This window comes from Portunus trituberculatus, chromosome 17 (genome assembly GCF_017591435.1).
Source record: "Portunus trituberculatus isolate SZX2019 chromosome 17, ASM1759143v1, whole genome shotgun sequence".
Taxonomy (NCBI): Eukaryota; Metazoa; Arthropoda; class Malacostraca; order Decapoda; family Portunidae; genus Portunus; species Portunus trituberculatus.
The window spans coordinates 17509700-17536786 of NC_059271.1; the positions used below are offsets into that span (position 1 = coordinate 17509700).

General features: G+C 37.9%; 2 protein-coding genes across 8 annotated transcripts in view; both read right to left on the minus strand.

Moving 5' to 3' along the window:
* Positions 1 to 2693, minus strand: part of LOC123504941 — a 69362-nt gene extending 66669 nt beyond the window's left edge. The window contains exon 1 of one of the 2 annotated variants that reach the window (XR_006674991.1): positions 2405 to 2693. The gene's annotated coding sequence lies outside the window, so the exon portion shown is untranslated. The remainder of the gene's footprint in view (positions 1 to 2404) is intronic. The other variant, XR_006674993.1, reaches the window with a different exon arrangement.
* A 1503-nt stretch (positions 2694 to 4196) lies between these two features.
* LOC123504918 (clathrin light chain-like) lies at positions 4197 to 27087 on the minus strand. Of its 6 annotated transcripts, none has more exons than XM_045255839.1 (9): positions 26966 to 27087; positions 26305 to 26488; positions 16744 to 16836; positions 13759 to 13959; positions 8897 to 8935; positions 8419 to 8508; positions 8052 to 8163; positions 7499 to 7510; positions 4197 to 5377 (listed from the first exon to the last, which is right to left on the minus strand). In XM_045255839.1, the coding sequence occupies exons 2-9, from the start codon at positions 26477 to 26479 to the stop codon at positions 5203 to 5205; spliced, it is 897 nt and encodes a 298-aa protein (XP_045111774.1). In that variant the 5' UTR covers positions 26480 to 26488; positions 26966 to 27087; the 3' UTR covers positions 4197 to 5202. The 6 variants fall into 6 exon arrangements, with proteins under 6 accessions (XP_045111774.1, XP_045111772.1, XP_045111773.1 ...); XM_045255837.1 differs by having other exon boundaries at positions 13759 to 13962; XM_045255838.1 differs by lacking the exon at positions 26966 to 27087 and adding an exon at positions 26729 to 26858 and having other exon boundaries at positions 13759 to 13962.

Sequence of the window (27087 nt, forward strand, 5' to 3'; positions counted from 1 at the left end):
CCACAGATTAAAAAAAAAAAAAAAAAACTAAATTCAAACAAGTAAGTAAACACACAGACAATGAACAGAACAAGCAAGTTTGTAGAAATGAAGAAAGAAAGCAACAAGAAGAACAATAACAACTACTACTACTACTACTACTACTACTATAAAATGAATACGAATAAGAAAATAAAATGGATAAATAAGAAAGTACGATGGTGCAAAATTCCTGCTTAAACGTTTTCTCTCATCATCAGCCTGGCCAGCCAAAAGCCAACCACCCTTCAGAGGCCCCTTTACCTTTCTACCCCGAGGTGGACTGAGGTGGAGCTGGCGGGCTGGTGGTGGGCTGGCCAGGTTATAGGGCGCTACACAATGGACCCCTCGCCCCTCCTTACCCCCACAAACACTGCCCCTACTGTGCTCTGGGGCCTCAGGAAGTTTCATAATTCTAAGGCCCAGCTGAGGCGTTCGTCTCTAAGCGCGAAAACTGTGTGTGTGTGTGTGTGTGTGTTCCTTATAGGTGTGTGTACGTGTAAATAAACAAATGTAAAAAAAAAAAGAGATAAATAAATAAATAGCAGTAATAATGACTTCCTTGGTATGTTTACACGATCTAATATCAACACACACACACACACACACACACGGAAACGACGGAAAGGTAGAAGAAATAAACCGTTTACTGCGTTCCCGGCGGCCTTGGATTGACTGTAGCATCAGCCTATATCCCTTACTACTGACTGACTGACTAACTGCTGACTAGTTGACTGAAAGACTGGCTTACTAGCTGACTGACCGACTGAATGACCCGGTGGCTAACTGGCTGGTTGGCTGGCTAAGGTGGTTGGTGGGCCTTCTTTCTCCATCCTTCCCTCCCTCTCTCCATCTCTTTCTCCTCCTCCCCCTCCTCCTCCTCCTCCACCTCCTTTTCCCTATGTTCCTAGCCTCTGCCTCCCAGCCTCCATCCCAGTGCCTTTTATTTCACCTCATTCCATCCTGGCCCTGCAGTAGCCACCGTCACTACTACCACCACCACCACGACCTGTAATTACTGTACGTGGGATGCAGGTCCCAACGAGGCTGATAATTATAAGAGTTGCATCTCTCTCTCTCTCTCTCTCTCTCTCTCTCTCTCTGATTCGAAGATTAATGGCACAAAATTAGGGAAAATCATAAGCGGGAAGCAGAAATTAGGGTTGTTGTATGTACTGAGTCATGTCTTAACACACATACACACACGTTTAGGCACTTTTACTTCCCTTTCCCTCCCATCCCCCACACTCCCTTCAAAAGTATTCACTACGTCCGCATTCTAACATTCTTTCTCTCCTAGTATCGCCAACGTCTGCTACAGGGGCCATGAAGAGAAGTACGGAGGCAGGCGGCATTACCTTGCTTTCTTCTTCCCCTCCGCGCCTCGCCTCCTTCTCCCTCCTCGTCCCTGTTTAGCGCCTCCCTCCCCGCGAGCTACTCTCCCACCCAAGGCACGTGAAGTATTTAAGAGTAGGTTACCAGTATAGTTCTAATCGCTGTCATCTCAACGGAAATATATGTTTGGGGAGAAATACTTAGTGCGTTTCTGTGTTATTGTCATTGTTATTTTTCTTCCCCACTTTAGCTTTTGAATCAATATATACAAATAGTTGCTGTTTTTTTTTTTTTTTTTTAGGTTTCCGATCAAAACTATTACTACTATTACTACTACTACTACCACTACTACTACTGCTACTACTACTACTACTACTACTACCACTATCTTTACAAAATCAACACCTCAATGCATTTTTCTTCTATCAAAAGCTGTCCTAACATCTCTCTCTCTCTCTCTCACACACACACACACACACCCTACCATCTGCCGCCCCATCACGCTGACAGCCACAATTTGTTATTTACTCCCCGTCAGCCTCGCGCTCCTCATCTTTGGGCTTCTTCCGTCATATCCACCCTCCCTCTTCCTTCCTTCCTTCCTTGCTCTTCCCATCCCGCCTCACACTTTATGACCATAGAGAACGTTCCAAATAAAGCAATATAGTAGTAGTAGTAGTAGTAGTAGTAGTAGTAGTTGGAGCAGCAGGAGCAGCAGCAGCAGCAACAGCAGTAGGTACTAGTAGTGGTATAGTAGCAGTAGTAGTAATAGATATTTATCATATTCACAAGCCATGTCCTAGAGAGAGAGAGAGAGAGAGAGAGAGAGAGAGAGAGAGAGAGAGAGAGAAAGGGTAAGGAAGGAAAGATATGGATGAGAAACACGTAAAGATGAATAGAAACAAATGGGAACATTCATAGAGGTAAGGAGGAAACCCGGAAAAGATATGATGGTTTGCATGTCACTACGAGTCAGTAGATCACACACTGAGATTAAATCACTAACAAGATGATGAGTGATCGTAAGCTAATGAATCAATGAAGTACTCACCATGTTTACAGCTGACGATTAATCACAGTGAAGCAGTAGTTAGCTAGTCCTGCAGTCACTGAAGGCCGCCACAGATAACACTTCAAATTGTGCTTCAGGAACACAAATTCGCTTCAATATCTCCGTCGGATGGTTCCTCGTGTTGTCAGTCTCTACCAACCATGCAGCAGTATTCACCAAAAATTTACATACACTGGATACCGTATATCTTACGTAAACGATAACACAATGACTGATTTTAAACATTTAGATAACACGGGAAGTAAGTCACAATTCAGGTACTCAACCCTCCTCACAGCGCGTGAGTATGGAGACTGCTGCTGGTACTTTTGAGTGCACCGCGCAAGAGCCATAGGCGACACAGCCACACATGCCTGCTGGCGCAGGCCCAGACTCTTGCTGAAGTTGCCAGTTTGGCTATTTTGAACATTTATCGCATCGCATAGTGTCTGTACTTTCAATTATATATATATATATATATATATATATATATATATATATATATATATATATATATATATATATATTATATATATATATATATACACACACACACACACACGCACGAGTATAATGACGTCCGTTTTTCAGAGTACCAATAAAACTCATATTGCAATATATTTTGCAATCAAAAGCTTTTCGTCTCATCAACTCCCCTCCTCTGACTGACAGACACTGACTGTCTTCGACCTCTATCTCACCGCCGGAATGTTACATCTCTTGCTATTCTATAAAGCTATTTTCATGCTAACTGCTTTTCTGATCTTGCTAACTGCATGTATCCCCTCCTCCTGCGACCTTGCTGCACAAAGGCTTTCTTCTTTTCACCTCTATCCTGTCCGCCTCTCGAATGCAAGAGTACGATCAGTCATTCATACCGTTCCCTGATAAACTCTGGAACTCTTTGCCTGCTTCTGTATTTCCATCTTCTTACGACTTGACTTCTTTTAAGAGGGAAGTTTCAAGACATTTATCCTTTCTTTCAGTTGACTCTGACCTGCAAGAGTACTGGCAATTAAGTGGGCCTTTTTTTTATTTTTTTTGTCCTTGGCTAGTTTTCCCTTACATAAAAAAAAAAAAAAAAAAAAAAAAAAAGGCAGCAAAGAAACCCAAGTGTCAAAGCAAGCAGGAGGTTTTCATTCGGTACATGCATCAGTGTGGGTGTAAATCTAGGTAATGCTTCCATGAACGATCAGTCATCATTCAAACTCAAACAGTGTCTTGATATGCTTCAGTTGAATTAGAGAGATTGTCAACCTTGAAAGTCAAGAAGTGATACAGCAATGACAAAAGTGACAAACATCAGCACAATAATAATCAATAGGGAGGAGTTGCAGTAAAAGAAGCAGGTGTGTATAAGTAAGTATAAGGTAACAGGTGATATATGTATTTTCTTTTGCCAACGAGAAGGGAAAATGTAAAGGCTTTAACATGAGAAGCGACACGCCTGTTCATGGAGAGAAGTCATATATTGATGGACTTTGGTGGCAAACAAACAAACAAACACACACACATACACACAGATCATTCATTACCTAATGTGGACTTTCGTGTGCTGGAAACATCCATGAAAAAAAATTTCCTTGAAAAAAGAGAGAGAGAGAGAGAGAGAGAGAGAGAGAGAGAGAGAGAGAGAGAGAGAGAGAGAGAGAGAGAGAGAGAGAGAGAGAGAGAGAGATCCAACTGTAACATTCAAGTGGTGCTGATCTTTCTTGTTTTGATACATATTGCAAAGTTCTATTATAACAAAATTCTAAAGTAATAAAAATTAATTATTAATCAAACTCGTATATAGATAGTTACAGTATATATTTCTTTATTCACACAGCTATTAGTTAATTACGCATTGGCAAATAGGTATATATTAAATATTTGGAATGTGTAACAATAAATCATTTTGCTACCTGTCACTTCTAATTTATACAGTTCTGCAGTAAAAAGTCACAACAAATGTCTTACACCACCTGTATTCAATATCCTTTATTCAGTAATCAGGTAATTGTTTGTCTTTAAAAACTAAGCATGTTGGTTTAGTAATGTTTTGACCAATTCATCTGCTTCCAGAGCAAGGATAGCACCAAGAACCAAAACGAGGGTAGTAAAATTTATGGTACCTGAGTCCAACATCAGTGAAATAATTTTGAAGTTTAAATATGAAATCCTCAGATACAAGGGTTTAATTTGAAAAGTAAATGAACATCTAAAGCATAATTTCAAGCAGTATTACTGACACCGATTATCTTACAATATTTACTGCAGTCATGTTCTGTTGATGTAATCACACCACCATTTCTTGTTGGTACTGCCTCCAAAAAAATTCACATTGAGATTACATACCTATATACACTGCAGACTTTGTCTATACATGCATTACTTGCATTCCACTATATTATAATACCTATGTCTCTGGTACACATTTGTGATTGACATGAAAAGAACAGAAGATTGTTTGATTACATAACATACAAATGAATAACATAATGTATAAATATAGATGCAACATACCAAAAACTTTAAAAAAAATTTCTACATCTATATATGTATGTTACAGTCTCTCAATACCCAACATGCTAATTCACATGAATCAAATACTCTTAAAGCTGTCATGAACACAAATTTCACACCAGTTATGTAACTAATTTCTGGCTGGTTTTCAATAGCAGTGGTTCAACAATGAGTCATATTCCTATACAAAAGACATGAAACACACTGCAGAGTTTGTAACATATCAAGCCCGATGATGTTTAGATAAGCAGATTCATATTACAAGCCAGTGGGAGACAAAACATCACTTTTCATTAAGCTTTTAGTGGTGGATTCTGTTTAACCTGCAGGATGATGGATCGCATTCGAGAAATGTCCCTGGATGACTTTGCAGTCTTGGGATTGAAATTGCAGAGCTTAGCAATCCTTTCCCACTCTGTGCCTGGCTCCATCTTGCCGATGTCAGCCACCAGTTCCTTCTCAGCAGACCTTCAAAAGAACATTTCTATATAAATATCTTGAACCCATTTTTTGGCTAAAAATTGTTTTCTCATCTTCACTTTACAGTCTTCACTGAAGTGGTTCAATGATGCAATAAAACATTATATAAAATTTTCTTATAAATTCTCACAAACGAAACAATACATTGGTTACAAAATAAATCACTTTAATAATACATATTCTTGAAATATGGAAACAGAGGCCTTTTATTGATTATCCTCACATCTCATTATCTTACAACACTGTCACAACAAAGTACCCTTAGGTGTTGGGTTTTTATTTCTTTATTTCTATGGAGAGAGAGAGAGAGAGAGAGAGAGAGAGAGAGAGAGAGAGAGAGAGAGAGAGAGAGAGAGAGAGAGAGAGAGAGAGAGAGAGAGAGAGAGAGAGAGAGAGAGAGAGAGAGAGAGAGAGAGAGAGAGAGAGAGAGAGAGAGAGAGAGAGAGAAGGGGATGATGGAGGTATGAGAAGTCTGTAGTGAGAAAGAGGGATGGAAGAAAGTGACATGTGGAGGAGAGAAAGAAGGCAAGTTTATGATATAAATCAAAGGGAGTTGTACCAACGACAGATTCTGCAAAAAGGATGACAAATGTCACTTTTGTTAGAAATATGGGTAGGAGAACTGCTTCCTCAAGTATGGAGTTGAGTGTACACAGACACTCCTTTAACTGGGTCTGTGACTCCATTCAAGTCGACAAGATAATCTTTGCAATATCATTCATTCACTTTTCTACTGTGTTTCATATTTCAGGAGTAACAACTTGTGGAATGGAACTTTAGAAGAGAAGTATCAGGTAAATGGCCAACAAACATGCTGCAACAACCACTTACATACTACGAGTAACAAATCTACTTCAATTGCAAAAAAAGGTAATGGTTTGATGAGTTAATTTCAAGTGAAATTGATCCATACACATTCTAAAATCTTCAGATACAGTCCTATTTCTCACTAATCTTGGAATTCATTGTCTTTTGCAGATAAATTTTAAGTAATAAATTATTCAGAGCACTACTTTCCATGCATTCTAATAGTTTTTGAACAAAATCTACACTGTGATAGAAACTTTGCTTTCCTACAATCGCCTATTTGTTACCTTGATAAAACCTTAAGCATAACTATGGCTGGTATTCTTTTAACACTTTGGCATTTCATACAGGCTAATCTCAAAGGGCACTTCCACTGCATTCAGTTAAATGTTGTCAAGACAAGACACCAAATTTTTGAGCATACAGACATGTACATATCCTAGTACTGTGTGTTTGTTGCATATTCTGATTAAGCGTAGTGTCTCATACTCCTCAGAATGCTTGAGAGGAGGATCAGCTCACTCCATCTCATTACACCAAGCTCTTATTGTCAATTTGAAGATGTTATCCATTATCTGAGACTACTTTTCATATTGAATAAGGTTTTCCTTACTTTCACCTTGTAGGGAGGCGGTGGAGCAGTGGATAAGGTGGTGAGCATGGGATCGGACAGACGTCCACGCATAGGTTTGAATCCCACCATGTACAGCCTTAAAACACTTTGCCATTTGTTAAGTGGTTTAAAGTCACCTACATGTCACCATGATACCCAGGTTCTATGTGGTTACACCCAAGATGAGCTTGGGTGGTGATATGGGGCCTAATATGGGTACCACTATAAATAAAATTGCCTGTGCCACTAATGGGTGGAAGCTGAACAGCGCTTCCTAAATACTCTTCAAGTGTGCCTATAGGCGCTATAGGCCTTACCGAAAAAATATATATATATATTTTACTAAAAAAATCAGAATTGTCCTTTTTATTATAATCCAATGGGACTTGCACTTTCAGTGAACACTTCCCATAACTTTTTGTTACACCAATCAGAAATTCATCTTGCATAAAAAATAGATAAAAATTTATATGAATTATCCTGCCTAATACATTTCTTCCCATGAGTTCCATTACTTGTCCAGAGTATTTAGTCAGACAACAGTTTCTTATCAAATGACTCCACTGGACATATTGCCACTCTACTACTATAAATAACCTATCACATTAAAGAAAAAAAAAAAAAACACTATGCTACATTTTGATTTATCTACAAGCAACTAGAAATAATCATGCACATTCTGGACTTACTTGCACGCCTCCCTTGTTGCATGAAATTTTTGTTGTAAATCAGTTAAAATAATAAACATCATTATTGCTGCAAAATCTGCATGAAAATTTTGCACTTACACCCCATATCCAAATAAGATACTCTTGCAATTACAGGCAAGCCTTTGCTTTTTCAGGATAACTTTTCTTGATTGAGGATTTGCTTTCTACCTTTTCATTATTGAAGTTACTATTAAGTACTTTCATCCACAAGTACACCACTTTCTATGAATATCATTACAAAAATATGAACCATACACATTTGAGCTACAAAACATAACAACACAATTGTATCTAGACAGTTAGGTGCCTTTGTCAAAATAGAAATCTACTGACCTCTAAACCTGGCCTATATCCTCAATTAAGGGTTGGCTAATGTGCAACACAAGGCACACTCAAAAAACATACAAATAAAAAGATGTAAAAAGTAATCAATTGTCAGTAAAATCTTGTTTTGAGGCTCATCCATTTGCAGTGTGAACGTAGTTACATTAGAACAATAAGGTACAAGTGAAAATACTTTGGTAGCACTAACCTGTTTGCTTGACGGGTCTTTGCAACTTGCTCCTCATGTTGCTTGTACCAGTCTTCTAGCTCCTTACGGGCCTTCTCTTTCAGTTCCTCCTTGTTCAGCTCCTCAGCCACATCTGTTTGGAAGTGAAAATTAATACACACATAAAATAATCATAAAATTTTTCATACATATTTGATAGAAGTTGGTGTGCCTGTTCCCTTTCACTAATAAACATCATAAGAGTATAAGAAAGCCAATTCTAGGATCGAGCAGTGGCCTGGAGATGACACAAAACTGACAAGAAAAAGAGAATATACAAGAACAAGAGCAGATGCTACTGGGTTCTGTGTCAAAGATTTTACAAATAATATAGAAGAAACTTTCTCACCTTTTTCTTTTAAACGGACTTCTTGTTGTTCACGCCAGATCTTAATTTTTTCAGGCTCTTCCTTAGGTATGGTTGGGACTGGTGAGTATGCTGAAAGTATTCAAAGTTCAATATAATGTTCTAGTGTACATATAAGTGCTTACAGGGTGGGTAAATTTGTAAAGTAAACATTGAAATTTTTTTTTTTTCTCATTGCTCTGTTCTCAGAATGTAATAAATTCATGTACTATGTTCAAGTGTGAGACTGAAGGTGTCACTAAAGACACTAACACAGCCCATAAAAACAAAATATCTACAGACTTTAAGAGAAATTACTCGGTTAAACTACAACCATAAACTATAGAAACCACACGATTCATGTTCTGTATATCTCAAATATCTTACTTTGTTACATTTGTCTTTACCAAAACTAAATGTTCCAAAGAAAATTAATGTCTCACCCTATCCTTTCTCCTTCCTCAAAACATAGGAAACTTACCCATGGGAGGTGCAGGTACAGGTTCTGCTGCTGAAGCATCTACAAATGTTAATAAAATTCATTAATCAATCTATTACTTAATTGTGTTTCCTTAAAAACTGATCAAGTCTTACAATAAAGTGTCTTAATCATAAAAATGTTAATGGTGAAATTCTTAATATTAGTAAAGTTTTAGTAAGATGACAGTCATATAGTGACATCTCTATGCCAAGCCGGCGCACAGAAATCTTGAATAAGTATACCATAATAATTTCATTATTACAAATATGTATACAGTTCATATCAAGGTAATATGTTGGTGATGAAAACACCAATATATGAAAGAAGAATCTGCAGTTCAAATGCTGGCAATGAAGGAAATGCAAGGTAGTACACTGGTGATGCTGGTGACAACCTAAGGCAGAGAAACTGCACATACATAGCATGTAGCATATCATTGTTCTACATATACATAGTACAAAACTTAATATTAGGGTAAAATGTAGAATGTGAGGCATAATATATTACACGAAAGCCACCCCAATGCATTCTCTTTCACTGCAGTGGTGTTGGCAGAGTGCCTTGTGGCCTCTGCACGTTGGCATGCACACACTGGAGGCAGGTGGTGTATTCCATGCATCGAAAGCCAACCACCTGCACCTCTCAGTGGAGTGGAGTAATAGTTGCACAAAAACATCCTTCCTTGTATACCAGTCTTGAAGACACTGCAGTCTTGGTTGAACCTTCCATCACTGCTGTTTATCCTCAATTTTCTGTTTTACACCATACCCCCCCCTCTCTCTCTCTCTCTCTCTCTCTTTCTTCATATCTTCATGTGTCTTCACATAATTTGAGACAAGTTTAATAATAATTACTTAGTAATTAATATGTTCATGACATCTAAAATATTGAGAGATAAAAGGAGGAGGAGGAGGAAGAAAAGTTAAGACTAAGGTTTAAAAAATCAAGGCTAGTCTACTCTTGCAAGAACTCTTGAAAACTTTTATTCATGGACTGATTTGTATGATGAAATGTTAGCTGGTTGAATGTTTTAGCAAGAATTTGAGAAAGTATGGATTAAGCGAGATGTAATGCTGCCAAAAGAATAAAGACGTAGGTTCATGTAATTACACTGTGTGTAAAATATAAGAAACACTAAAGAAATAATGTGATAATGATGAATGGATTGTGAAAAGAGACACTTCACCAAAGTTTTTATCACTACATTGAAAACAAAAATGCAAAGTGAAAACTATAGATGCTAAATATACATTCAGAAAATGAATGAAGCTACTATGAGCATCTTTAAAAATAAGTATAAGGAAGAAGTGAGCCAGAACATTAAAATTTTGAATAAGAGAGAATGAAATATTATGCATGGATACAATGACATTCAACTGTCTCCCTCTTCCACAATGAATATCCTCGGTCTGTCCTTTGCTCATAATCTTAACTGGAAACTTCACATCTCATCTCTTGCTAAAACAGCTTCTATGAAGTTAGGTGTTCTGAGGCATCTCCGCCAGTTTTTCTCACCCCTCCAACTGTTTACTCTGTATAAGGGCCTTATCTGCCCTTGTATGGAGTACTCTTTGCATGTTTGGGGGGGTTCCAGTCACACAGTTTTACTAGATAGGGTGGAACCTAAAGCTTTTTGTCTCATCAACTCCCCTCCTCTGACTAACTGTCTTCAGCCTCTTTCTCACTGCCGAAATGTTGCATCTCTTTCTATCTTTTATTGCTATTTTCATGCTAACTGCTGTACTGATCTTGCTAACTGCATGCCTCCCCTCCTCCTGCAGCCTCGCTGCACAAGGCTTTCTTCTTCCTTTCATCCCTATTCTGTCCAACTCTCTAATGCAAGAATTAACCAGTACTCTCAATCATTTATCCCTTTCACTGATAAACTCTGGAACTCCCTCCCTGCATCTGTATTTCCAACTTCCTACAACTTGTCTTCTTTTAAGAGGGAGGTATTGAGGCATTTGCTCCCCAATTTTGGCTGATGCTTTCCCACTTTTTAGAGAGCCAGCACTGAAGTGGGCCTTTTTTTTAAATATTTTCTTTTTTTTTCTTCTTTTTTTTTGCCCTTGGCTGGCCCTCTACTCTACATAAAAAAAGAAAAAAAAAAAAAAAAAAAGGGAGAAAGTTAATTAAGATATGGCACGTAAGAAGTTATAGTATATATGAGCATACTATTCCAAGAAATAAAAGATAATAATGATGATGATGATACAGCAACAATGTCCAGAGTACAGTGAGTGACCATATTTTTACTGCAAACACAGGAAGGTAATGCTTAGAGAAAGGTTATAGGTTACCAAGGACTATGAGTGAGTCAATTTAGGGCATTGGGGATTTCGGCAACTATGTTGCAAATAGTGGACTGGATATATGAGTTTGTGGCAACATTCTTGATGTTTAAGTGTCAGCTACACATTTAAGGACTTCAGTTGATCTAAAAAGAGTGATTGCTAAAGGAGAAGTACAATGTGTATTAAGAGGAGCAGGAATACTTGTCTGCAATGCTGATGGTATACTTCATTATTTTTTCACAAATCTATTGCTTTTGCTCACACTTATTCTTACCTCCACTAAACTTTTTCACAGCTTAAGGTCAAAAGTTTCATGTGCACAAAGATCTGAGGTCAAATTCCAATTTTCTTTCTGTAGCACACAAAACAGACATAATATCCCTTTGGTCCTTCAAAATCTATCAACATCTATGTAGTACAGGCAACCCCCGCTTAACAAACGTTCACACAACAAAATTTCGCTACAACAAATGTTTCCTTTTACTACCATCTGTTCGTATAACGAACACCAAACTCGCTTTAATGAAATTTTATCCAGGTAATTTTTTCCAAGTTTGAATACACCAGCGTCTCTCATGGACAAAACGTGCACCACTCACTCCCCTACCCTTCCCCACTCTTAGTTCAAAACAAAAACAAGGTCCAGCACCAGCTCGTCATCTCATGCTCAACATGCCACCAAAACGCCCTGCAACCAGCCCTACAATGTCACCTAGCGTTGCTAAGAAGACCAGGAAGTCTCTTACTCTCGAAATGAAGCTGGATATTATTCACAGACATGAAAGAGGTGAGAAAACTAATAGCATTGCTCGCCACCATCTTGACTCCATCTACTGTCCCTACTATTTTCAAGTCAGTAGACTCTATTAAGAAGGCTGGTGAGACTGTATCTTCCTTGCAAGCTAAAAGAACCACCTGAACTCGTGACTCTACAATGGATAGAATGGAAAGCCTTCTGGAAATGTGGTACAATATAAGTTTTGTATGTGATACAATGATGTGCCCTTTGTTTACATTCCACAGGTTGCCAGCTAGCGTCTTTCCTGCTCCACTCTCCCTCCCTTCATAAATTTAAGATCATCAACATTATAAAGTTACTTACCTACATACATTAGTGCACATTATGATTACTTAGTCTTAAATTAAACTGCTTAAATGTTTAACTTCACAATTTCTATTTTCATTAAACCTTTTACTGTACTATGATGCACTCTCACTTTGTTTACTCTCAATGGAAGTTCCAGTCAGGGGTCAAACTTGTTATAATCGGTTTGCTTAACAAAAATTTGCACAACGAACGTTTTTGTAGGAACATAACCTGTTCATTAAGCGCGTGTTGCCGGTATCTGTATATTATCAGCCTGACATTCCCTGACAAGAAGGAAAAGTGAATATGGAATTTAGCTTTATAACAATACATAATGTTTTCCTGAGTTTCTGAGCAAGACTGTCATCCAACCTAATAGCTCAACATAAGCAACTCAAAGTAAACAAAAAGTACTTCTTAACAAACTGCCAGCAGCATTCTCTTATCTGATAAATCTTCCACTGGCACCAAGGATCAAATGAGCATCACTAGTTAAGACAACAGATTATACACATTAACAAATCAGGTCTTATCATTACCAAAAATTCTCTTTAACTTTGAAAAAAGGGAAATATGATAGACAAAGCTTTCATCCTTACAGAATAATCTGACACTCTAAACAAATCTTAATAAAAATATTATGTACATAAAACAGAATATACAAATTTGCACAGTGAAAAAACTTAAATATAAACAGAAATTAAAGCAATATTTCAAATAAAAATATATCAACAGAAAATAAAACAATATTTCAAATTGGATATACAATCAAGAACCAGAAAACAATAGTAGATGAAATAAAATATCATTCAGATATACACCCTTTTCAAATTACTATGCCAAATATACTGTCACTGATCCCTATTGAAACATTACGAACAGACAGACCAGAAACATTTGTGATCTTTATATATTATTTGCATATTCAAGGTGACACTCTATCCTACATAACATTCTGCTTTATATGAAGTGACGGACACAATCTAGACCATAGTGAAAGAGCGCAGAATAAGGGAGCACACCAGTACTCCTGATATATTGCCAGCATGCACTGAATGTTCACTGTAAATGCTGTCTCAAAATGCACACATTGTTAACTCTGCACAAACACTGTAAATAGACGGTCTAGATTCCTACAATGAAAAAAAAAAAAAAAAAAAAAAAAAAAAAAAGGAAACAAAGAAACTTACATTATGTAAACTTGAACACATGTGATAATATGAATGTAAATGTAAGACCACAAAACTAGATTCATATATCGTTATAATACCATTCATACTTGAGGCTTTTTTAAGGTATGTCTACTTGTACATCTCAGATGATCAAGACTTAGTCAACTAGAGGCTCTATTTTAATGTGAAAAAGGATAGGATTGCCCAAAGCAGGGTGAGTGCTCATGAAGAGGTGTTAGATAAGGATGGCACACCATGCTAGAAATGCAGGAGGCAAGGAATCCCTCTGTTCATCCCACATCAACTCACCACCCACAAAAGAGAGATCCCCGACAGAGGCAGCAGCATCATCAGTAGGCACAGAAGCTCCCCCAAAGTCTGCCCCAAAGCCTGAATAATTCCCTTCATGTTCAGGAGCTGCTTCAGCAGGAGCTGCTACAGCAGGAGCTGGCTCAGCAAATGCTTCCTCAGCTGCAACTGCTTCAGCTGATGGGGCATCAGCTGCTGCTCCTGCTAGGTCAGAAATGAGTAATAATCCCTCCCTTCTTCTACTCAACAGCTGTCACATGGTGTATCAAAGCCAGTTATCCTTTCATTTAAGCGACTGAATTGCACAGTCAAGCTCTCCTCATGCTGACAACCTTAGAACCAGGAAGTGAATTATTTTTATAAACTTCAGAGTAAGTTTAGTGAAGCCTTCTTTATATCTGTACACATGAAAGACATTCTACTTAATGGAATTAATCTTCTTACATGCATATTGATATAGTGAGGGATCCAAGAGAAATAAAGACCATAGTTAAAAAGATTATATCATGTAACAATTCATATATATAGAGTGAAATTGAAAATATCAAGGCAAAGCACCCTGCCACCAGCAGATAGGACCGTTAGAGTGCAAGCAGTCATATAGTACATTGAAAAAATTTAGCTTGATCATTACTCACACCGTTTTTAACAAAGTGATATCTAGTAACGTAAAATTCTCTGTGAAAAAAATATTACCAATAACAATCAACATTAAATATTCAGATATAGGCACAATCAATATTATCCTTCAAAAGACTATGTGCCTAACTCATACAACTGAAAAGAAAAAAATGGAAATACAGGTAACTCTCAATTTACACAGCAGATGCATTCCAAGAGGCATTGCATATTTCAAAATTTGTGTAAAACAAACTTGTAATTCTCATAGGAAACAATAGATAATAGGGGGATGTGAAATGTGGTACAAATCGTGTACGTATAAGCAAACTGATCGCGCAAATTTAATCAATTATAATATTTTTTCAGTTGCGCATTAACAAAAACACATAAATTAAACACGCATACATCAAGAGTTACCTGTATCTGGTAAGTAATTATCTAATCACATCACACTTCTCCCTCGTTATTTACACCAGCTTTGTTTCTTGGGCTATGGCCACACTGGCAGCAGTTGCGAGGGAGGAGGTGAGTGTGATAAAAAAATGAGAAAAGGACCACTGTAACAAAAAGACATGGCCACAATTATAATGAGTTGGCATACACAGTACTAAAAATTTTGATTGTGTAACCTAAAGTGGCTAGAGTGGAGTGAATGCATATGAAAAATAGGATGTGGCTATCTCCCACACATTGACTCAGCATTAGTGTGGTCAAGCTAATGCAGCAACTCGCTCACTCTCCCTTCCCACTCAGTCACAATCACTGACAGTGTGGCTATAGATAAGTGTCATTACCGGCTGGGTGTGCAACAACTTCTTTTCATGAACCCTGCAAATTACACAGCTGAAAGAAAGGCAGCATAATGACCTTTTCCAGCTCAAGTGTCTGTAGTGTATGTAGTGTTAATGGCAGAGTTTTGGCCGTCCTAACATACTGACTATATAGGACACTCCTCGGTCAACATGCCACGAATCTCCACACTTCTGACTATATCCTCATCACACAACAACTGTGGAAACTGAGGCAGACCACACAACCTATAGCACATCTTAATGTTTTATGTGGTATGACAACTTTCTTAAGTTCTTGAGAGAGAGAGAGAGAGAGAGAGAGAGAGAGAGAGAGAGAGAGAGAGAGAGAGAGAGAGAGAGAGAGAGAGAGAGAGAGAGAGAGAGAGAGAGAGAGAGAGAGAGAGAGAGAGAGAGAGAGAGAGAGAAATGTCTAAGAACAACGTGAAGACAATTAATCGAATTGGATGGAACATTATTGAGTTATGAAGTAACAACAGCTAAAACTTAATTCTACAAAAAAAAAAATAAATAAAAAAAAATACAGCAGTTTCATTTGGGATGATATTCATGGAGAAAACTAACAGTAGTGTTAAAAGGAAGAAAACAACAAAAACATATAATGATTAATAGCAGTGATTGGCATATTTCTATAACCCAAATTCAAAGAGGGTTTGCTGGCAGATATATGTACAAATATTCCTGATAATGTGCTTAGTGTATTTCTAAATATGCAATTATACACACTGATAAATTAAGGCATACATGCAAAGAAAGAACCTTAAATTTACTACAGTACTTGGCAGTGGTATTAAGAAAGCAACATGAAAAGATGCACTCCACAGGAGACACACAACCAAGGTAATGTCACTTCACTGTGATACTGGACTATCCACTCACCACAAAAAATCACACTTCACTTCATTACCTTGAAGGCTTTACTTCTCTGAAAGTCCAGAATCAAAGTGAGTCAGTATCTTAAAACAGTGACTCCATTATGCTTGTGAAATTACTGATCTGGATCATGAAAGATCTTGAGAATATAAATAAAACCAAGTGTAATGTGCTGAAAATCTTACATGAATAAAATCTAAGTAACCTCCAAGAATAAGCTGAACATGCTAAAGGTAATGGAAGAACATACATAACAAATGACAAGAATGAGAAGGCACCCTGCTGAGATTATCACAGGAAGTAAACTATCATATAAACAGTTGCCTAAAAAGCTAATTCACTGTGAAATTTGGATTCCAAAATTCCATAGAAAGACTGATGTGAGACCTCATGTTGCTTTGAAATGCAATTGCACTAGCTGACATGCAAGCCTCACTAGGCTTTACTTCTTTATTAATGCTATGAGCAATATTTCAGATTATCAAGAGATAGTAACTAGTGTTTTAAAATGACAGAGTATATGTGTGTGTTGGGTGATATAGTAGATGAAAGTAAGAAAACCACGAAATCATATAAAATAATAACATAAATTAGTAGTCTCCTTGTGGACAAAGGTCACCAGTAACAGACTGGTTGCGGTAGTGTTGTTAATCCAAAGTGACACAGATGAAGCTACACTGACCTTGGGGTACCTCATCTCCACCCAGCATCTCAAAGCTGCCGAGGTCGGGACCCCCATTCATGGGGGCAGCCCCAAACAAGTCAGCATCATCGCCTGAAGATAAGACATTACCATGCACTATCATATCATGCACCACACAACAGAAATTCTAATTAGTTATAGTCATAGATGAGGAAATGAAGCCAAAATCAAGTAGCCTGTTCTGCAGTCTGAGTGTAATAAAAGGCAATGACAAAGGCATGCCTTTCCATAAATGCTAGCTACATTTTTCCAATTTTTAATGTCTTGACTTTGAATATGGATACACAGCACTGAAAGGAGAAACATGAAATAATACATATGTATGCATATGAAATCTCAGAAATTGATACATTTGAACATTCATCCACTTCACACAATCACTAGGGCTCAAGGGTTTGTGTAAGGTATAAAAGAGAATGCCACAACTTCTTAGTTTAACAAAAAAGGTAAATACCTGAAGATTCAATAAACTGTCACCATGATCATAGGAATCATGTGGCTTACTATGCTCTCGAAAGCTGAATTATAAATGTCCAAAGCATTTATGAATCATTATAAACAAATAAAAATTTGTGAAGAAAACATTTTGTAACATTGTGATAAAAATGTTAGAAAAACTGTAGCTAGAATTATGAATGAGTGCAAACAAAGATATGAACACAAGATGAAACAAGGAAAAGAGAAACACATACTCAAGAATTAAAGACTCAAATGATTGAAATGTGGTAACAATTTGGTTACCAGTAGAAGTGCAACTAATAATAAATAATAAGCAGGCCATAGCCAGGACTTTTATAAAGGCTACACTGTAATAAAACAAAGTATAAGGTGACTCTACATTTATGCACTAAAAAAGATTTGCTCCACATATTTTTTTTTAAAGTCAAATGTACTTTTAACTTTGGGGTAGAGTTAAGGGTGGCTGTAATCAGCTTGTTCCTGGCTACAATCATAAGGCATCATACACTCATGCAATTGCAAGTGAAATACATATATAGCATTTCAAACTGTCATACACCACATTAATGTCAAATACTTCAACAATCCACACAATATTTTTAACTGAAGCAAAACAATTATGGAATCTGAGTGAATTATTTCTTGTGTGTGTGTGTGTGTGTGTGTGTTATTCATCACGATCACCTGCTGATCACCTAGCCAGCCTTCCCCATTACAGAGTGAGCTCAGAGCTCATAGACCTATCTTTGTGTAGGACTGAGACCACAACACACTCCACACACTGGGAAGGCAAGGCCACAACCCTTTGAGTTACATCCTGAACCTACTTGCTACTAGGTGAACAGGGGCAACACATTAAGAGGCTTGCCCATTTGCCTCGCTGCACCCTGAACTTAATCTGGACCTTCTTAGTTGTGAGTTGAGTGTGCTACATGCGTATGTGTATGTGTGTGTGTGTGTGTGTGTGTGTGTGTGTGTATTTACCTAGTTGTAGTTTTACAGGGCCTGGGCTTTATGCTCGTGTGGTCCCGTCTCCATATCTACACTTATCCAATTTTTCTTTAAAACTATGCACACTCTTTGCTGACACCACTTCCTCACTCAAACTGTTCCAAGTCTCAACACATCTTTATGGAAACTAAATTTTTAACATCTCTCAGACATCGTCCCTTCCTTAGTTTCTTACTATGCGATCTTGTGCTTCTAAAGTCATATTCTTCTCTCAGGATCAGTTTCTTATTATCCACTTCATCCATTCCATTAATCAATTTATAAACTTGTATCAGATCCCTCTCTCTTCTCTGCTCCAAGGTTGGTAGATCCATTGCCTTTAGTCTCTCCTCATATGCCATCCCTTTAAATTCTGGAACCATTCTTGTAGCCATTTTTGTAGTCTCTAATTTTCTTATGTGTTTCTTTTATGGGGAGTCCACACAACTCCTGCATATTCCAATCTAGGTCTTATTTTAGTACTTATCAATTTTTTCATCATTTCCTTGTCCATATAGTGAAATGCTACTCCAATATTCCTTAGCAAATTATACGTCTCTCTGAAAATTCTATCAATATGGCTTACCGGTTGATTATTTTCTTCCATTGTCACTCCCAAGTCCTTTTCCTTTTTACTTTTTCTAGTTCTACTCCATCTCCCATCTTATAGATTCCCACTGGTCGTCTTTCACTTTTTCCCATTTCCATGACATGGCTTTTGTCCACATTGAATTCCATCTCCCATTTTTGCTCCATTTCCAGATCTTGTTTAAGTCTTCCTGTAGTATTTCACAATCCTCTTTTGTTTAATGACTCTGCACAGTTTCGCATCGTCCGCAAACAGATTTATGTAGCTGTTCACTCCCTCTGGCATGTCATTTATATATACGAGAAAAGTATTGGTGCCAATACTGACCCCTGTGGCACTCCGCTGTCTACTGTTCTCCACTTGGACTTCATATCTTTAACTATCGTCCTTATTTCTCTCCCCTTAAGTAATTCTTCATCCATCTCAATGTGCTTCCTTTTAAGCCACCCTTCTCCTCTAACTTCCATAGTAATCTTTCATGTGGCACTTTATCAAAAGCCTTTTTTAGATCTAAATAAATACAGTCAACCCATCCTCTCTCTCTTGTACTTTATCAACTATTCTAGAGTAGAAACTCAATAAATTTGTCACACATGACCGACCTTTTCTAAAACCAAATTGGCTATTTGATAATATTTTGTTGTCTTCAAGAAACTCAATCCATTGCTTCTTTATTACTTTTTCACACATCTTGCATATTACACTAGTTAGTGATACCGGTCTGTAATTTAAAGGTTCTTCCTTCCTTCCGCTCTTATATATGGGAACCACCTCAGCTCTTTTCCACTCCACTGGCACTGTTCCATTTTCTATTGAGCATTTTATGATGTTGTATATTGGACTTGCTAGTTCTTCCCTACATTCTTTCAGTATTCTGCCTGAGACTTCATCCGTCCCATTGCCTTTTCCTCATCCAATTTCGTCATCAACTTTTTATTTCAAGCTTGGTTACTTTAATCTCTTTCATATAGACAGTCTCTCTATTACCCTGTGGTCTTTCAAATTTGGATTCCTTAGTAAAGACCTCATGAAATTTACTATTTAACAGTTCTGCCATACTTTTTGGGTCTTCCACCATTCCGCTTTCTCCTTTTAACCTTTCTATTGTTTCTTTTTGTCTTATTTTTCCATTTATGAATCTGTAGAACAATTTTGGTTGTTCCTTACATTTTCGTGTGTGTGTGTGTGTGTGTGTGTATTTACCTAATTGTAACATACGGAAAAGAGCTATGCTCGTGTTGTCCCGCTCCATATCTATTAATGTCCAGCTTTTTCTTAAAATCATGAATATTCCTTGCTGACCACTTCCACGCCTAAACTATTCCATGCTTCCACCCTTCTATGAGGGAAGCTATATTTTTCACATCTCTCCTATAAGTGGCCATTTTAGTTTTTTCCCATGCCCTCTCGACATTCTTTCATTCCACATACACAGATCTTCCCTATCCATTTTTCCATGCCAATCATCACTCTGTATATTGCTATCAGGTCTCCCTTTCTTCTGTTTTCCAGGGTCGGAAGTTGCATTCTTTTCAGTCTGTCTTCATAAGTCAAATCTCTTAAGTCAGGCACCATTTTTGTTGCAGCCCTCTGTACTTTCTCTAGTTTCCTTATGTGTTTCTTTAAGTTCGAGCCCACTGTATTGTTGCATATTCAAGCCTCGGTCTTATCATTGCAGTAATTATTTTCTTCATCATTTCTTCATCTAAATATACGAACGCCACTCTTATGTTCCTCAATAAGTTCAATACTTCTCCAATTATTTTGTTTATATGTCTCTCTGGCGATAGGTCATTGGTAATTGTCACCCCAAGGTCTTTTTCTTCATGACTGGTTTTATGTCTTCATTTCCTATCTTGTACATACTCCTGATTCTTCTTTCACTCTTGCCAAACTCTATTTTCTTGCATTTTGTCGTGTTGAACTCCATTTGCCATGTACAGCTCCATTTCCATATTCTGTCCAAGTCTTCCTGGAGTAGTTCGCAATCTTTGTCACATCTCACTTTTCTTAACAATTTTGCATCGCCTGCAAATAGGCTCACATAACTGGACACCCCATCCACCATGTCATTTATGTAGACTGCGAACATTACTGGTGCCAACACTGATCCCTGTGGAACTCCACTCTCCACCAAGCCCCATTCTGATGGTCTGTCCTTAATTATTGTTCTCATTTCTCTTCCTACCAAAAGTCTTCCATCCATTTTAGTAAACTGCCATGCACTCCTCCTACCATTTCAAGTTTCCAGATCAGTCTCTGTGTGGTACCTTATCAAAGGCCTTTTTAAATCCAGATATATTCCATCAGCCCAACCATCTCTTTCCTGTATTACATCTATCACCCTCGAATAGTAACATATCAGGTTTGTCGTGCATGAACGCCCTTTTCTAAAACCAAATTGACACTCACAAAGTATGTCATTTTTCTCCAAGAAGTCTGTCCATCTATTCTTCACCACCCTCTCACACATCTTAGCTACCACACTTGTAAGTGACACTGGTCTATAGTTCAATGGGTCTCTCTTGTTACCTGATTTATAGATTGGGACAATGTTAGCTCTTTTCCAGTCTTGGGGCACTACACCTTCCCTTAATGAGGCATCAATTACTTCACAAACTTTTACTGCCAGTTGCTCCCTGCATTCTCTTAAAATCCATCCTGATACCCCATCAGGTCCCACAGTGTGTGTGTGTGTGTGTGTGTGTGTGTGTGTGTGTGTGTGTGTGTGTGTGTGTGTGTGTGTGTGTGTGTGTGTGTGTGTGTGTGTGTGTGTGTGTGTGTGTGTTTGTGTGTGTGTTCCAATTATCAAATCCATTCCCTTAGAAATTAGGAATTTTAAGGTTACTACAAAAAAAATGTATATTTGAGCAATTAAATATATGGATGTTTTCACATTTTCAGTATAATCCATATTACTGTTTCCCTGAACTGAGAGTACCTCAGTATGGCCTTTTCAAGTTTTCTTTGATTGTATAGATATATTGCATGTATTATAAGACATTGTTATATTCATATTACTAGTAAGACATAGTTACATTTATATTAGTAGTATAAATTTTTTGTATTGTTAGGACTAAATTATAATTCACGCATTTTGTTTCCCCTAAATACACCACTTGTTATCTCATACAGAGTTTGTGACGTGGGTGTATGTGCCATGGCTGGCACCGGCATAGTGGGATGGACTTGTCAGGTCACCTACACTTTCATTCACTCTGGAAGGTTTGCGTGGTGAGGTGATGTTGGTTGTGGGGCATTGAGCACCAGTTCCATGTTCCTGAAGTGGTAGCCCAAGGATTTCAGTGACCAGGTGTGAGATGGAAATATTGGGTGAGTTGTCAAGTATTTTACAAAGTACTGTAAGCAATATTACTGAAGTGTACGGTGCTGATCAGCTGCTTACTTGTGTGTTACTGAACATGATTAGATTAGGTTAGATTGTTACCACATCAATGATATGTGTAAATGTACGTTGTGAGTTCTAGGTCTTGTAACAGTGTCACACAGTAATGGACATTGTACTTGTCATTAATTCTTTAATTATTATTACATGTATTTATCATTAATTCCTTAATTATTATTACATGTGTATGTATATATGTTGTATGTCTAAATATGGTAAAAAGTGTGGCACCAAAGATGGGTGGGGCTGACTGGATCACGCCACACCACGTCACATGAGTCACGAAACTTTCCACAACCTATTTATTGCCATCGATAACTAATCGGTTGCATCTACATTATATTATATAATTGATTTGCATACTTATCTCTTATGTAATGTATTTTAACATGTACTAATCTTAGTCATAGGTTAATTTTTCTTGCCTAATTCATGTAATTAGAAGACTATCATCTTTAATATAAAGTGGAGACTCAATACTTGAATGTCTAAATAGTTGAACTTTTCAGTAGTCAAACGCAAAAGTTCGACTTAATACTAAAATAAAATACCTATTAGTTGAACGTCTATCCATGTAGCTGTAAACAAAGGGTCTTTATCTTCCTGCCACCCCACGTGCCAAACCGGCTGGTCACTACAGCTAGTTGATACTCCACGGTCATAAGAATAACATTGTCCTATGCTTTCTCTCTGGAGTTTTTTTTTTTTTTTTCCATTTAGAAGCTTACAATGGCACCAAAGAGGCTTGTTAGTGGAGATATTAAGCCTACAAGAAAGAATGTAGTGACAACCATCGAAAGGAAAAAGGCTCTTCCAGCTGAGTACTGTATGACTAAAGCCACAATACTGAAGAAGCTCACTAAAACAGCTGATGTGGTGATTGGTGTGAAAAGGTAATTTAAGCGATCTGCGGCAATGGAAGAAATGAAGAAATTGTTGATTGTGTGGATAAACGAAAAGCAGATGGCTAGTGATTCTTTGTCAGAGGGCATAATTTGTGCAAAGGCTAGGCTGCTGCATCTTGATCTTATTTCTGATATTACATCTGACTCCAAAGATGATTTTAAAGCAAGTAAGGGGTGGTTTGGGAAGAAAAGAACTAGAATGCATTCTGTTGTGAGGCACGGCAAGGCTGTAAGTGCTGACAGAGTTGCCGCTGAGAAATTTGTGCCTGAATTTAAGAAAATTGTGGATAAGGAGCACTTAAACCCACAACAGATCTTTAATTGTGATGAAACTGGCCTGTTTTTGGGAAAAAAAAAAAAAAACTACCAAACAGGACCTATATAATAAAGGAAGAGAAGTGTCTGCCAGGACACAAGCCCATCAAAGACCGGCTAACCCTGCTTCTGTGTGTCAGTGCTAGCGGCGACTGCAAAATTAATCCTCTACTTTTTTCTAAACTTGGGTTTGGCAATGGCTGGAACAAATGACCTGATTTATAGGTATCAATCGTCAAACTTTTTAATACTCGGACAGCCATTTGGAACGAATTAAGTTCGAGTATTGAGTCTCCACTGTACTAATGTATAGTGACTGTGGTAAACCCTCTCATATTTCTGCTGTCAGCACTTTGAAGGCAGCAAGCGTGCCTTGAGCCGGCTCGGAAGTCAGTCAGCTTGCCAGGGTGTAACTCGTTATCACGTACCGACACAGGTTGTCCGTATATGCCATACCCTTCTCCAGATCTCTGTATTTAATCTTAAATATATTTACAGACAAATACAAGTTCACCTTTGATATTCACCTGAAAAACTACAGAAACTCAACCACGTGACTTTACCTACAACAGAGGTAAGAACTCATTAATATCATCCCGGGATAATTGATAATTCTAAATACCCCAGCCGGAAGTCTATTTTAAGTTGTATTGCAGTGTTTGTGATCCTGGATCTATGGTGTGTTGAGCTGTGCCAAAAGTGGTATGTGAGGATTTACCTAGATGCTGGTAGTGGAAATACTGTTGTTTGTGATTTTGGATCTGTGATACCTGGGACTGTGCCAAGTGGGTGTTTTTTTATTTATTTATTTTTTTTTTTTAATACAGGGATTCACCTATGTGCTGATAGTGGAAACACTGTGTGAGATGCCTGTTATAATTATGGGTTTATTTATAATGTTTGTAACTGCAATCATAATTCACTAACTGAAGATTACGTTGCAAGGATTACGGTAAGGTAAATTCCATGAGTAATATTATTAACAGGTAATTTTGTGATGTGAATTGTAGATTTATTCTTAAATAGTCTTGGAGAGTTTGTGATCTTGGATCTGTGAAACCTGGGACTGTGTCAGGAGTGTTATGCAAGGATTCACCTACATATTCATAGTGGAGACACTGTGTGAGTTTTCACTCGACAATGTTGTATGTGGTTCATGGGTATGTAATCTGAATGCAATGATTGAGAATTATTGCCTCAAGAAGTTAGTTATGAGACTCCACGTGTGATGTGTATCATTATTAACAGGTTGGATCTTATAGTAAAGAAGAGTTACTTCCACTGCTGTCTTATTCACATCTTGGTGAATCATTCCATAATAAAAACTATATTGGTATTTTTCCTGATACTATCAATCTGTCTACATATCAAGTAAGCTAATGTTCCCACCACAAGGAAGATGGGCAGCCAAGACAAGTGCCCTATGTAGATATTAAGTGCTCATTAATCATCCTTGCAAGAGTCTCAGTTGTGCTAACATACATGTGCCTATAAACATTAAAGTTCAAATGTAGAACTGATACACCACAACAAACCCACTTCCTGTCCTGAAGCTATTATGATGAGTTGACAAGAGCAGATGCAGATGAATGGGGTGCAAACCTTTCCTCAAAATCAGTATTGTGGTGGTGTAGCTTCAATCGGCATCAGTAGAAGGATAATGAAGACAAATCACAATGACAGAAGCAGTCATGGTTATGTAACATAGTTGCAGTGGTGGAGGACACAGTGCGTGCTAATAGTATTGTGCCCCCAGTAGACAGTAGCAGTGGTATCAGCTTTGCCCTCCACCCATATCATGCATGTATGTGCTTTGTATAGTGATGCTGGGCCCACCTGGATCTGGACAACAATGAGGGGCATCTATTGTGTCCACACCATTCACACTGAGATGATGGTAAGTCCTGCCCTACTATCTAGGTTCATGGGATGATGATGTGTCCTTCCCTACTATCTAGGTTCAATCATCAAGAAGTAAAATAATTCTACTTTTCCATAAAGTAACATCTTAAGATTCCATTAAAAAAAATCCTGAAGACATGAATGTAAACAATTTACAGTTTCATGATACAGCAAGACATTACTGATTACTGTATCAGGAACAAATGCTTATTTCTTTATCCTTCAATTGAGTGGCTCTACTGTTCAGGAGGCCATGGTGATATTTCTTAAAATGGCATCAAGAACATGAGAGAGAGAGAGAGAGAGAGAGAGAGAGAGAGAGAGAGAGAGAGAGAGAGAGAGAGAGAGAGAGAGAGAGAGAGAGAGAAATATTTCTGGAGGCTTGAAATATAAAAATACATTTGTATATATGTATTTTATATATATATATATATATATATATATATATATATATATATATATATATATATTGTGAAAAACATATTAATAACAAATACATGCATTATAGTACAGTACATAACTTTTTTTATTTAGCATATCTGATAATGTCAAGTAAATATAATGACTAATGCAGTACTGCTCAAAGAGTTTGCAATATAGTGTTTTCAACATTTTCAAATGCTAAACAATCATGTTTTAACTAGGTGTATCTAGAATCTTGTTGATGACTTGACAATTTCTCTAGTTTCACTAACATAATAAAAAGAAGATATCTTGCAGTAGCTTGAATTAATTATCCAACAGAACTTCAGGAATTTATAACACAATGATGCCTGTCCACAGCCTACCGCTCACTTCTGCAGCACTGTTTTTTATGCAAACATTGTGTTTGTGGCTATAAAACATAAATGCCTCATCTTTGTACACCATGGAATCTATTGTGTGTCAAGAGCCAAATAAAGCCATCATTCTTGCACACTCATACACAAGGACTGTCAATGTCATGTTAGCAGTTGATTCAAGCGAAGCCTCACCTGCTGGCTGGGTGGCGGCAGTCTCCTGCGCCTGAGGAGCTGCTGCTGGGGCAATAATGTCGTCATCCAACCCTGCTAGCTGGTCCTGCTCTCGTGCCAGAAATTCAGCTGCTGGATCCACCTCTGGGGTGCCCTCCGTGGGAGCTGGCACAAAGCTGTCACCAAAGCCGTCCATTCTAAAAACCTAGACAAGAGAAGTTATGTTAAACTACTAACCTTTATTAGTATAGATTACGAACCCAGATTTTGAGCAGAGTGCTAAAGGAGAACCACACAACTCTAATAATGTCCACCAGAAGCCTCCTATATACTGCACCAGAGGCCTACAATGCACAGGAGGATTTCCCTACACTAAAAGTTTTCCGTGCACCGGAGGCCTCCCGGCCACCAGAAGCCTCCCTGGCACCAAAGGCCTTCTATGTACCTCAGGCCTCCCGCACGCATCAGTCTTCCCGTGCGCCTGGGACCTCTTGTGCACTGGAAGCCTCCCGTGCACCAGAGGCCTCCCATACACGTAAGCTGTGGGTGGGAGGAACCCCGGCAGGGGCAACACAATTCATAATATTGGGTGGAATATGAGGTCAATCATTACGCAGAGGATCAAGCTCACTTTAAAATTTAAATATAACCCCCTTTAGTATGCGGAGGAAACCACACTAACCGATGAAGAAGATTGCAAAACCGTAGCTGTCACCTGGCGAGATGTAAACACTGGCCGCCCCTCGACCTCTAGAGCACCGCTAGCAGTCCGCACGCAATCCACTCAATACAACTATTTCAGTT